Source organism: Cimex lectularius, unplaced genomic scaffold (assembly GCF_000648675.2).
Source record: "Cimex lectularius strain Harlan isolate CLEC.00 unplaced genomic scaffold, Clec_2.1 scaffold80, whole genome shotgun sequence".
Classification (NCBI taxonomy): domain Eukaryota; kingdom Metazoa; phylum Arthropoda; class Insecta; order Hemiptera; family Cimicidae; genus Cimex; species Cimex lectularius.
This window is the reverse complement of record NW_019392709.1, coordinates 1,142,522-1,157,172: the sequence shown is the minus strand read 5'-3', so window position 1 is coordinate 1,157,172 and position 14,651 is coordinate 1,142,522. Positions and strand designations below refer to the sequence as shown.

General features: G+C 34.7%; 1 protein-coding gene across 1 annotated transcript in view; it reads left to right on the top strand.

The window, feature by feature from the left end:
• The window catches only part of LOC106665608 (angiopoietin-4), a 178,676-nt gene extending 164,229 nt beyond the window's left edge, over window positions 1–14,447 (top strand). Inside the window, exons 4-7 of the mRNA XM_014392156.2 lie at window positions 13,442–13,629; window positions 13,710–13,853; window positions 14,028–14,152; window positions 14,238–14,447. Of these exons, the coding sequence (XP_014247642.1) occupies window positions 13,442–13,629; window positions 13,710–13,853; window positions 14,028–14,152; window positions 14,238–14,329 (549 nt within the window). The 3' untranslated portion in view covers window positions 14,330–14,447. The remainder of the gene's footprint in view (window positions 1–13,441; window positions 13,630–13,709; window positions 13,854–14,027; window positions 14,153–14,237) is intronic.
• Window positions 14,448–14,651: the final 204 nt, after the last annotated feature.

Below are 14,651 nucleotides of genomic sequence, written 5' to 3'. Positions count from 1 at the left end.
TAATTAATACGTAATAATTTGTCACTTCCTTGAATTCGCTTTTCGATTTATCGAAATTTTTCAACTTAAGTTCCTGTTTCATAAAATACGTTTATATACATTGTGAGCCATTTAGTCGTCAGAACATAATTTAATTTTTCCTGACAAAGTGAAACGACGACCGGAAGTTAAGTTGCGAAAATGTTTTTCTAGCAAGTTAACCAACGTGAGAGGCCGGTCGTTTTCGGAATCGCCCATTGTTTAATACTTAAATTACTTAAAAATTACTTAAAACGAGCATTGTTGTAAAATTTGAGAAATGGTCAAAGTCAGGATTTCCGCACGGCGGCGTTCAACCGCTCCTGTCACGGTCGGCTCGCGACACACCGGCAGCGGGTCCGATTTGAAAATTGTCACTCCACAAATATCTTCACTTCTTGCAGAAAATCGTCGCTTTTAAACTATTGGGAATTTAGATTGAAAAACGGATTTTATTCGTGAAAGTTATACCAGCACCGACGTCCCAAGGACCAGCAACTCAGCAAAGTCAGGCGGGTCCATACATCCACATTTTTTTTTTCTTTTACAAAACCCTCTTCCACTTAAACATCTTTGCCTTTTGTCTGACAAGGGGACGACCCAGTTGTATGTCACGGATTTGACCCAAACTTTTTTTTTTTTTGTAGTTCTACACTCCAAAATATCGGACACGTATCCGCCACTTCTTGTGAATAGGCCCTGGTTCCGCTAAAAAAGATAATTAATAAATTTGAACTTTTCCGTTTTCTATAATACATATACTATATCATTTTTCAGCATTTTTAACGAAAATTGCAATAAAAATATAGTAAAGTTATCAAAGTGTATCAATAACCAAAAAATTTCTATAAAGCCAAATATTTTTCAAGTAAATTAGGTGATAAAAGTTTTTCCCCGTTAAAATAATATGAAATTTTGTTTTGCCACCTCTTGAAGATACCCCTAAATATAAATATTTATTTAAATTTAAATTTTAAAAGATTTTTTAAGATTTATTGACTCCTAAATTGTTTTCGATTTTTGAGAAGTTGTTATCGGAATTCAATCTGATTGAAACGGCTATAATTCAAAAATGGCTAAAAGGATTTTAACGTCAAAAAGACCATTTGAAGGAAGAGGAAGGTAAATTTTTAACGATGTATGTACCATTAAAATATATAAAATATTTCTGTAAGAAAACACACAAAATAGCAAAATTATTTGTCAGAAATTAACCTCTTTTTTTTAAATGGAAATAATAGTCCGATTTTATTGTCTGATACAGTTATTTAATTCATTTGTCCATTTCTTTAAAAACGAATTATCAACCATGAAAATCGGTCCATTAGCTTTTGAGAAAAATAATGTTAGAGCTTGCACTAGGAATGTCAGTCACGGAATGTCGTCGAAATTATCAGTCAGGAAATTAATTTAAACCGATTTCCGCGAAAGTTGTTATCGAATGGTTTTATATCGCTAGAATCACTTATCTGACAATGAAGTCAAGTTTTGGCTATTTTCTGACCTACTTTGCGTACAGAACGTGTTTTTATTATGTTGATTTATGTTTTTAAATCATACCAAATTAGAATATTCTGTGTTGTAGAACATATTTGTTTTTATATCGACCAACAATGAAATTAATATACCAAAAATAATATTTTTTAATTTCTAAGTAACGATTTACGCTCATTTAATAGCGACTAACATTAAATTTTGAAAAAAAAGGTCGATTTATGAACAAATTCCCTTAAATCTATGCATAATGAATACGTTATGGGAAAAGTGGGGGTATTTATGTAATTACTGATTTTCACTTGTCAACAAAGACACCATTTTTCCTGACTTGATATACATACAAAGGTTTACAATTCGGAAATATGTATTACAAAACAAGAAATTCTTTCCTCGTGGTTTAAAGCCGACTCAGGGCATTTTTTTTACATTTTTAGTCAAAGACTCAATTATTATATGTTAAAAAACGTGAAACTTTGAATAATATATACAAATTTATTACAAGTTGGTGGAATTTTTTGCCTGTCAGTGTATATATTAGGTCTATCGTTTTCAGCAAATATTAAAGCATTTAGGTGGTAATACACCATGAAAATCAAAAAGGCAAAAGTTAAATAAAAATTAATTAAGGTTTTAGTTGAGATAAAAAAGTCAAAGGCACGAGCGGGATTCGAACCCACGATCTTCGGCTTGTTACGCCGCTGCTCTTCCACTTGAGTTATCGTGATCCATCTCAACCGCACCTTTTGAATTTTCATTTTGAGATGGGCAGTTGGTGTCCGAGTGGATCGAGGTCACGATAGCTCAAGTGGTAGAGCAGCGGCGTATCAAGCCGAAGATCGTGGGTTCGAATCTCGCTCGTGCCATTGACTTTTTTATCTCAACTAAAAACCTTAATTAATTATAATGTATTAATTGGTCAAGCGGACCACGAAATTAGTGAAATTAAATAAAAATGTATGGTGATTAGAGACCGTTAGTCGATAATTACTCAGAAATCGTGAGATGCGGTGTGATGTAGGTTTCAGAAAAACATTTTCTTTATCGTGCGAACGTTTCGATCTTTATTGAGATCATCTTCAGCGCTCAAAGTGTTTGTTTTCTGCGTAATTGTGCCATTCTTGCGTGTCGTGTTGAGAGTGCCCAATTTAGCTTTAGTTTCAGCAAACATTATTTACTTAATATATACTTCTTATGATGCTAGCAAAGCCGTTGAAATGATGGTTGTTTGTTATTAATTATAACCTTTTTAGAGGCATCATTGCAAAGTCGTTTAGATGGAATATGAATAATCTTGAGAGAAACTTACAATCCACGAAATTCGTTCTGTCAACCGCATATACTGCTGTTTTTTCTTGGAATGAATATCAAATCCCTCAACAATAGGTTGTTTTGAAAAATTTGGAAAGATGGGAGAATCCGTTGGTATCCTAGGGCATTGAAAAGGTTTCTAAGTCATGTTACAACGATCTCCTTAGAAAAATAAGTTCGTTTAATGTCCTCCAGTTGTGTTTATAAATCACAAAAATCCAATTTCACTTATTGAGGAAATGATTTATTTCGTTTTGTAATATATTTGTCTAAATTTGTTAAAGTTATGTAACATAATACGATAAATATGTAAAACCTTTTTTACCCAGAATTTTAATTTAAATTTACAAAAAAACAGTTAATCTATCCTGTATTTGATCCTCGTATAAATGCGATCGCATATAATACAATAAAAATATTTCCTTTGAGTTGAGAATATCAAAATATATCAAATCAAAACACACAAATCAAAAATATATAAAATGGCGGATATAAAATGAAATGTATAATGCAAAATTATTTTGCTCGTATTATTTTAATAAATATCGTTAAAGTTTTCCTTAGTCAGCATGTTATAATATATTCAGTATTAATTAATAAAATGAACAATGCTACTAGAATTATGAAGTAAAAACATGTAACCGATATGCAATTTCAGTTTTGTTAAATAACTTAACAATTTTAAACAAGGTACCTAACACAATACAAATAAATTATAATGATGTTATATTCGTACTTACTTTTTAGTGTTATTTAATTTTCAGTCTTCTTGAATAAATTATTTTGATGTATCGACAAAAACAAGTCATTTTTACTTTAGCTTTTTACTAAAAAAAAAATAAAAACATTGTTAATGCAATATTTGATTTCAAACATGTATAAATTTTTTAATTTGTGTATTATTACTAATAATAATACATTTTTACTATTGATGAAATTGTTTTAGCTTTTTATAGTTCCGTTTCTTTCCCCTCAACAACTACCTTGACTTTTGCAAATTTACAGATACTCAGCATATTTTAGTGTGATTGCAGAATTAAATAGGTATGAGATAGTAGATTAACAGAATTTTTTTTAAACTTTTAAAATATTTCTCTAGTAATAAGGTCATACCCTAGAGTCCTTTTAGCAGGCAAGTTTTAAATTCTTTACACTAATTATTCAGAAATCGTGAGATGCGGTCTGGTGTGATGTAGGTTTCAGAGGCTATCAACCAGAGAACTTTTTGCTGAAGTGCAGACGACACAAGATATTTCCCACTCACATCAAAAACAATTTTAACTCCACGAATGCCACACTAACACAGCCAAATACCAGAATTAACGATGTACATAAAGCCACAATAAATTTCAAACGAAACATTTTAAACATAGAAATCACCACGAGCATCAAAGGCACTCTCAATACGACATGCAAGAATGGCACAATTACACAGAAGACAAACACTTTGAGCTCTGAAGATGATCTCAATAAAGATCGAAACGTTGGCACGATAAAGAAAATGTTTTCTGAAACCTACATCACACCAGACCGCATCTCACGATTTCTGAACAATTAGTTAAATAAAAAATTGAAAGGGTTTATTTAAGACACACCGAACACGTTCCGATTTCCATAATTGACATTTTAAAAGAAAAGCGCCTCCCTATTGGACATACAGTCGCCAAGATGTTTGCTTAATTTATATAAGCACTGATCGTCTTCATCGGAACGTTGAATAAATAACCGGAATGAAAATTATTCCCGGGTCAGAAACGGTTTCAGTCCGGTTTAAGCTCTCGACACTCTTGGGTCAGTTGACATTTCCACCGTCTTCGAGTGAAACTGTCTCGTTTTCTCCGGGTGTAGATCACAAGAAGGCTGCCAACTTTCAGCTCACCTCGGAACACACGCTAAGCGAGTCACAATGAAATTAATCACCGTCGCTTCGTCTCGTGGATCGCGGAAACTGTCCGTTGCCAATTATGAAAAGGTCTGTCGACTCATTCGCCTATTTTATTAACGAGCATTTCTAGCTGTAGATTTATTGCTACGGATGGCAACACCGTCTGCGGAAATGAGGGTATTAGAAATCAATGACTATATTCTCCCGGCTTGGTATTACAGCCAAATTTGCATCAAAAACTTTCCCTTTGGAACGAAAATCGATTTCAACGTCCCTTTTATTTACGATACTCCCTTAATATGTCAAACATTTGAAACACTGCATTTACATTTTCTGTAAATGTCAATTTTTTAATTGATGTTGAACGAGAATCTCGCGATAGACAAAATTATTTTAACGCGGTCTACTCAATGATATGACCGTTGAAAATTGACTTTCACACCTTCATAAACGGTCAATATACACATAAGATACATCTTTTGCGTAAGACATGCCGGACCATTCTGTCACCATTGTCCAGCATTCTCCATAACGGACAGTATCGAGGTTTGAACCGTGCATTTGACAAAAGGCAGTTTCGGTTTTTACGATTTACTCATTCATTAATTTTTTGTCATTTCGGTTTAAACTATATACGATTAAATGATGTATTTTCTACGTTACAATTTCAAATTATCACTTGAAATCTCCTTGGTTCATTAGAAATCGTGAAAGTCAATGAAACTCACTTATTTTATAAATCACTGAGGTTTATTTATTTGCACTGCCTGGAAATGTTCCTCGCTTTCTATATTCCAGAGAAAAACACTGCTGATGATTTAAATCGCCATAGTATTTCTTCACTAATCGAGTTTCCATTTAATTACCGATATCGCTTTGTTTCTTACAAACTTTTTAGCCGGGAAAGTGATTTTCTCCTTCGATTCGATATCATAATTAAGCATTAAAAGCACGGGGATTTATATTATTCGAAATTCCTTCTCTCAGGGAACAATAAACCGAGAAAGCTTTTATGAAACTCATTTAAAACGACTAGTTTTAAAAAACCAATGGCGCAATGTATTGTTTAACAATAGGATCGACTGATAAGGGGTTTTTTTCTGAAAAAAGCTGCCGGTTTGTGGGAATATGTGTCAATTAGAAACGATCAACAATTCTAAACTTCCCAAGTTTATCTGGCTTTTCCTCACAAAGAATAAATTGGTAGATTGAGATTCAGGTTTACTGTAAGATTTACAACTCGTGCCTACGCTGAAATCAACGATATATGAACGATATTATATTCTCCTTGGATGAACTTAAAAAGATAAGTTTTGAATAAAACAGTTCTGCCGATAAAATATTAAAAATGATGCCCTTCTAATTGCTTACTAGAAAGTTCTGTCTAGCGTTATCAAAACTGAAAGTAGAAATATCATCGCTGTTATTTTATTTTGCAATTTTTAATTGGCTTGTTATTAAAATAACTACAATTAAATTCACTAATTTCGTGGTCCGCTTGACCAATTAATACATTACATTTAATTAAGGTTTTTAGTTCTGATGAAAAAATGGCACGAGCGGGATTCTAACCCACGATCTTCGGCTAAATACGCCGCTGCTCTACCACTTGAGCTATCGTGACCTCGATCCACTCGGACATCAACTTCCTATCTCGACCCCAATGGATGAAAAATGGCAAAAAGGAGGGAAAACTCATAAGGTGGGGTTGAGATAGGAAGTTGATGTCCGAGTGGATCGAAGTCACGATAGCTCAAGTGGTAGAGCAGCGGCGTATTTAGCCGAAGATCGTGGGTTCGAATCCCGCTCGTGCCATTAACTTTTTTTCATCTCAACTAAAAACCTTAATTAAATGTAATAACTACAATGTTGCATTTTCTTAACCTTGGCTATCTTTGAGATTTTTGATTTTGACTGAAACCCTTCCCTAATAGTGGATCCTCTTGGATTCCTGAAAAGTGTAAGAATTTAAGTACCAATCGCGGTTTTAAAAGATGTTGTAAATAGTATTTTCACTTCTTCATGTTTGACACTGTGTACACAATTAATTAAGGTTTTTAGTTGAGATAAAAAAAGTCAGTGTCACGAGCGGGATTCGAACCCACGACCTTCGGCTAGATACGCCGCTACTCTACCACTTGAGCCATCGTGACTTCGATCCTCCCGGACACTAACTTCCCATCTCAACCCCACCTTCGAATTTTCCCTCCTTTTTGCCATTTTTCAAATGTCGTGTAATCTATTTGGTTTTCGGCGACAAATGAAATGGCCACAGAGAGCATTAGTGAATATATACTTCATTTAACTTATTAAATTCACTAGTTTTCGTGGTCCGCTTGACAAATTAATATCTTACAATTAATGAAGGTTTTTAGTTGAGATAAAAAAGGAAGTGTCACGAGCAGGATTCGAACCCACGACCTTCGGCTTGATACGCCGCTACTCTACCACTTGAGCCGTTGTGACTTCAATCCTCTCGGACACTAACCATCTCAACCCCACCTTTTGAATTTTTCCTCCTTTTTGCCATTTTTCAAACTTTCCACTGCGTACACAGTTCTTTTTTTATTGCGTTATTGATACATAAGTACGAACATAGAAATGTACTGGCATCGATCTTTTGAGTTCTTGACGTCCAGGCGATTCCATCATTCCAATCGCCCGTACTATCTGGTGTATAAAGCCAGCTTTCTGTCGTCATATCAAAGTTACCACGAGCTTTCTATTCTATAAGTAGAGTGTGCATGATAAATTCTTCATCTGAGTGTGACGCCAGTTCCTGAATCGGGACGGGTCGGTCTCGATGTACCTCCATGTGTGACTGTATTTCCCATTACCTCTTCCGCGTCCTCACAGTGCAACCTTTCGGAATTTGCGAAAATGTACGCGTACTGTCCACAGAATCGTTTGATTTATTTTTTCTTTCTTTCTAGAAAGGCTGTCCCGTATTCAAATTATCTCCCAACAATAATCACAACCGTATATCATAAGCGGTCGTTAATAACATTGATCAAATAATAAGATAGAAATCGATCCACCAAACGCATTCTTAAAGATTTCCGGTCTTTCGGTTATGGACTGCCTAAGTCCACCTCTTGTTAATCGATTTCCTGTTTACATAATGGTGGGGGATCCGGCCTTTCTCAATCGGATCATTGTCGTCCGAACCTTCAGTTATGTCCTTAGCCTCCGGTTCATTCACCACGATTATGTCATCCAAGAGGGTCCGAGCATAGAGAAAAAGAGTGAGAGTGAGAGGAAACCGGCAGATACATCAGAGCGCCGCTCTCACAAGGGCTTTCGCGTTATGGATCACTTACAGGATTTTTTTTTAATATCCACCAACCCTTTCAAAATATGACGTTTTAATTGATAGTTATGAACATATCACCGTAATTTAGCCTGTTTTTCATTCCCGATAATTGTTGCAATGGTAATAATTCTTCTTGAATCTAGAATTTTTTTATTTTGTAAGAAACTAAACCAAAAAGGCTATGATCAACTAAGCAGATTTTTTTATGTGAAAGTATACTTAAAAATTCGCTCTTCTCACTCGTACATTTTCTCCGCTTCATAAACCAGCCCATGCGCACTCCACGATGACGCGAAATGATGATACGAAAATAGTATAAAAAACGTCTGACATACGCTAGGCAGTATATCTTCTTCACATTTTGTGCATGCGCATGTATACGTTAATCTGTTTGGAATAGAAAAGCAACCCGCATAATCCATGAAAAGTACAAAAGAATCCGACAAATGGTTTTCAGAGATATAGTTGTGTACGCGATTGTAGTTTGCGATGCGTAGGCGATACCGTTGACACGATTGCGAAGAAATTTATAGGGGACGTCTAGATAAACCAACTCGCACAATCTGAAAATTTCATAAAAATTTGTGGTGATTAGTGACCGTTAATCGATGATTATTCAGAAATCGTGAGATGCGGTGGGGTGTGATGTAGGTTTCAGAAAAAAAAATTCTTTATCGTGCCATCGTTTCGATCTTTATTGAGATCATCTTCAGGGCCTGGGATTTACATTGTTTAAATTTAACAAATGCATGTAGGATGTGGAAAAAAGTGAATTTATGCATTGCAAAATATTATTTTTTATATTCAATCAAAGTATTTCTGCTCACTCAAAGTGTTTGTTTTATGTGTAATTGTGCCATTCTTGCGTGTAGTGTTGAGAGTGCCAGTGAGATGTTGCTGTTTTTTGTTTACACACGTATATACTTTTTCCCACATCCTACATGTATTTGTTAAATTAAACAATGTTTGTAAATCCCAGGCCCTGAAGATGATCTCAATAAAGATCGAAACGTTGGCACGATAAAGAAAATGTTTTTCTGAAACCTAGATCACACCACACCGCAACTCACGATTTCTAAATAATCATTTCATAAAAATTGGTCCCATGATTTCGGAGTTTTGCCGGTGCAAGAGATACAGACACAGAACACACAGACAGAACCAAATTTTTCAAAAAGGTCTGAAACGCAAAATGCGAGTGGAAATTTTGATTTTGCAGGATTAACTTTTTTTTTACTTCCCGCATGAATACAATGCTTCTCTACCTTTGGTAGCTCAGAAGAAAAATTGTGTAACCAGTCGAAAAACACGTAGTTCCACTCAAAAAGTACAAACCCTCCCAGTTCTTATCCGTCAGCGCTCGATGCACGCGGCTGATGGGGATGGCTACTCGGTATTCCTTCATCAACTCTCTCACATACTCAATCAAACAGACACACAACAAAATACAAATACATAATATACAGTACATAACTCTAGATGGGGAAACACCCCCGTTTCCCTTAAAAATCGGAAAAGGGGGGCGAAACTAGCTCAATGCGTGCCCAAGGAACTTTATATCGGGAGCCATTCCTACTAGCTCCCTATAAGGGGCCAAGGCCTGGCACTCCTCGACAATTGTAACAACTGGGAAAATTTGGGTCAATAGATATTCTTGCCATTGTCTGAAACCTATAGACATTGATTCATGGGACTTTTAAAACCGGGAAGATAAAAAATTCAAAACTTACTGTTTTTAAAGTACAACGGTCCTATCGGTAGTTATGCCTACAATGTTTTTGAGCTTACTTTTATCACAAATTCAATAGTATCCTGTTTCAATCACTAGGCAGTAAAAGTTGAGGACTGAGGTGGCCAAATGGTTAGAGGCTTAGGGTGCCCGATACTTATTTGTCAGGATAGCGGTTCTGGGTTCGAATCCGGGCATTTCCATTAAAATTGTATTACTAAATGTTTCTGACCCCTCGTCCGTGACACGCAGTGAGTAGTTGGATGTTAAGTCCTCTTGTATGGTAGGAAAAAGTTAATAAAGATTTAAGCACTGTGGAGAAATACAAATTCGCGAATAACTTCTTAAATTTAATCTACCTTAATCGTAAACTTAGAAAAATATATAATAATATTGGGCGTTATTTTCTCTGTTACAATGAATAATAATATTTTCAATTACCAATAAAATCATGGTTAATCGTCCTTCTGGGCTGACTTTGCCTATTTAATGAAGGAAAAATAACATGAAAATAAAATACAATAAAACACTTACACTATCTGTTGATCGGAATACCAATTGAATATCATAAAAAAAAGGTTTATATTGAATAAATTATTTGTACTTTTGGTATTTTATTTTTTATTGCCCAAGAATACTTGTTAGTACTTGGGCACATCAATATTTTAACAGAGTACAAATAAAATATTAAATTATGAAATATAAATATTTCAAAATTTTGTATTAACTATACACAATTTCTGTTACAATAAATTATTTGTTTATGGTTTTACCATATTTTACCATCTGAGGGAGTCTAGCACATAAACTTATATAACTAAAATCTCTCTTCTTAGTATTTACAAGTAATTATAATTAGTATTTGCAAAAGGAATACATACTTTCTTCAAAAATTTCAGTAATGTAATAATAGAACATAATTATATAATAATAGCTGAAACATGATTGCAAACATATACATCTCTTATTTATGATTACCTATAATGAACATAACTTAATAATAAAATAAACTAAAGTAAAGTAAATGGAAATATTGAAAGTAAAAATAAATAATAATGAAGTATATTATCTACCACAAGAGATAATAGTAAAAAACAAAACAAATAATAAATGTTTAAGATATAATATTCAGGTCGAAGATGAGCTTTTCACCTATTCAGGGTCCGACAAAAGAAGCCACCTCCACCTCACCAGGTGCCTCTGATTCTGACTCTAAGAGAATAAGCCTCTTTGCAAAAATTTACTAACACAGTCCAATCCTTGCCATTAATATATTCTCGCAGAATCTCACTAGAGAGAGTTTCCCTACCAAAATAGCATTTCCTGACAGCAGCCAGTGCAAGGCAAGTTGCCAAGAAATGGAACAAATCCTCCCGCTCTGTACCACTACAAAGTTCACAGTTAATATCCTGTTGCTTGAAGTGTTTGTAGTTTAAGTTAAACTGATCCCCCCGACACTTAATTATCCACCGCATGCTATCTAATGGTAGCGAGAGATCCATTAGATAATTTGGGGATTTGAAAAGAAGCTCTCTATGGAGTGGGAAACTGTCTGAATTGGCCATAGCTGTGTAATATTGTCTCTTTATATAGTCACAAATGGACCGTCTAACTAGTCTCAAACCTCCACAGTTCAACTCTGTCAATATTGTTCCGGTCTAAGGACAAATCCAAATTAAATTGCATGATATGCCTTATTTCCTTAAACCAATACATTTCTTTATCTACAATCTGCTTGGCAAGGGTCTTCGGGAGTCTATTATCTGGTAGGGATAAAATTCTTATTATGTAATCGAAGTGAAGTTTCACAGTGTAGAGAAAAATCGGCAGGAGACCCATCTCAGCATAGAGGAAGGCTGTGGCGGCAAAATATTTTTTATATAAATTATTCTTTTTATCTCAACCATGAACTTACATAAAGAGAATAATTAATTGGAAGAAGTAACTTGGTCAATTGACCACTAAAACGTTAAATGGATTAATTTTTTATATATTTTTATAAGATTCTTGTAAAATGATTAAGTGTATCCTTTATGCTAATATGCAGCCATCGACTTTTTTCTTGGATGTTTTATACCAACAGAAGTGACTGTATAAATTTCAACTTATAACAAAAAGCATTTTATAAGAGAGCATTCGATTCCATTTGTCTTTTATCCATCATAATACTTAAGTTAATGGATTATAAAGATTTCATTTATTATTACTCATTATCCTCAAGTGATAAGCCTATAGTATACTATTCATTGAAACACAGAATAGTAATTAGTGTTTTTTTTTTCACTTCAATTGACTGACACCATATTTTTCATCTTCAGTATGAGGTAGCATGGGGGCCGCGGTAGCCGAGTGGTTAAGGCGTCAGACTTTCGGCTATTAGATCCCGCGGTCGTGGGTTCGATCCCCACCGTCGCCTCTGGACTTTTTCTGACGCCTAAGGGGACCGGTGGCCGCAATTGAAAGAAATTGACACGGCACTCATCAATGGAAGGGGCGGGATCGGGTCTCAGTGACCCTGAATTTGGTCCCAACCCCCTTCAAAAATGAGTTTCTTCGATGGAAGAACACCGGTACAACGGGGGCTCAAGTTCACATTTGTGTTGCGAGCCCTCCCCCAAAAAATATGGAGCCGGGGATAAAGTACAATAAGCTGTACAGCTCAGCTGCAGTACTCAGGAGGGAACTCCTCCAGTCCCTGGTATCCATTGGAAAAAAAAAAAAAAAAAAATGAGGTAGCATGGTGTTGACATCCCAGACATCCAGGTCACATGCCATGTAGACGATTGTCCACCCATATACCCAAGAGCTTCGGGACGATATCAGAACCCCTTACATGGAATTTATTTTAAAATGTAGACAAAATTTGCTTCTCGAACACTTAGCAAACTTTGATTTGTTGAATGAACATATTTAAGTACATAAGCTCTACTTTAACTTTCAATAACCAACATATTATATTTGATTCTAAATTATATGTGAAGTTATTGTCTGAAATAAGCTGTTTATAAAACAATTAATTAAGGTTTTTTGGTTGAGATAAAAAAATCAATGGCACGAGCGGGATTCGAACCCACGATCTTCGGCTTGATACGCCGCTGCTCTACAACTTGAGCTATGGTGATCCACTCGGACACTAACTTCCCATCTCAACCCCACCTTTTGAATTTTCCCTCCTTTTTGCCATTTTTTAAATGTCGTGTAATTTTTAATAGTTAATTGTAATATATTAATTGGTCAAGCGGACCACGAAATTAGTTAATTTAATGCTGTTTATAAACTTGAACGTGATCTATTGTATGCTTTTAGTTTGTATTCTATCTATTTTCGGCAATAGACAAATATGAAGCTCAAAATGAAAAGATTATCAAATATCTACCAAAGAAAATATTAAGGGCTTTTAAGGTATTCATCATTCAGTATCAAGAATTCGACATTGGAAAATACAGAATATCATATTTTTGCAATTCCTATGTTCCACCAGTTTTGAATTGAATAAGTTCCTCCAAGATGCTTTTCTCTTTCTGACCACAATAATAGTTGCGACTGATATTATTTTAAGTTTAAATAGGGCCAAAAATGGCAAGATGGGATAAAGGTAATTAGTAGACTTGAATAACATGGCCCCAAGTGCCAAAACTGCTGACGAGAAATGGCTGCCTACCCTGGTCTGATACAGAGTCGCCTTTTCCAGGTCATCCAAAGGAGGGACGATTTCGGGGAACCGAGAGAAAACTTCAACAGAGACTGGAGCGACTACAAGAACGGTTTCGGCGATCCGGCCAAAGAGTTTTGGCTTGGAAACGAAAACATCTACATGCTCACGAATAACGAAGAACACATGCTTCGAGTGGAACTCGAAGACTTTGAAGGAAACAAAAGGTACGAGTTTAAAACGAAACCTGTAACGGGATTATAAATGTATGTGTTATTTAGTATAACGTAATAATATTTTGTTGAAGGTATGCACAGTACTCTCACTTCAAGATTTATTCAGAAGGAGAATACTACAAACTCGAAATCGACGGTTACGAAGGCAATGCAGGTGATTCTCTCAATGATCCGTGGTACGGTAGCAACAACAGTCCATTCTCAACATACAATAGGTGAGCAATCGAATAAATCATTTTAATAATGATTACTTTTTAGAAAAAAAAAATAAATAAATAGGATAGGTAATTTAGTCAATTCAGACCATACAATTTTCTCTTTTTTCGCTCTAATTAAAAAATGTATGATCATTTGTCATTGAATGATTTATAAATTGATATTATTTTCAGGGATAACGATAGGTCAAGCCTTAACTGTGCTTCGATGCTGAAGGGAGGATGGTGGTGGAAGTCGTGTGGAAGAGGTCTCAATGGTCTCTATCTTAATGACCCACAAGACATCACTGCAAGACAAGGTGCGACTTTGCAGCATTTAAACAAATGGAAATTTTTCTGTGACATATTTACTAACTTTGTTCTCGATGCTTGTTTTTGTTTCAGGCATCGTTTGGTTCAGATGGAGAGGATGGGATTATACACTTAAGAAGGCATCTATGATGATCAAACCAAAATCTATGATCAACCAGACATAAATAATTACTCTCTCTTCTTTACACAAGCTGAAAACCAACATCAGTTTTGTTTTATAAAAAAAAATTAAACAAATAAAAAAAATTCAAATTTAATTTTAACAGTTTAGCTCAAATTGAAATATTAAAAATACCTCAAAAAAAAAAATTATTTTTTTTGTGCGATGGTCATGAGAAATTTTCCTTTCAACCATAATTTTTATCTTAACAGTTATTTATAGAAATTAATGGTGAAGCACAATTTTTTTCATTTCTATCGTTCTTTAATAATAATTGTAAATATTTTGCACAGATCAATTTATTTTGATAAATTTATCATGGGTAT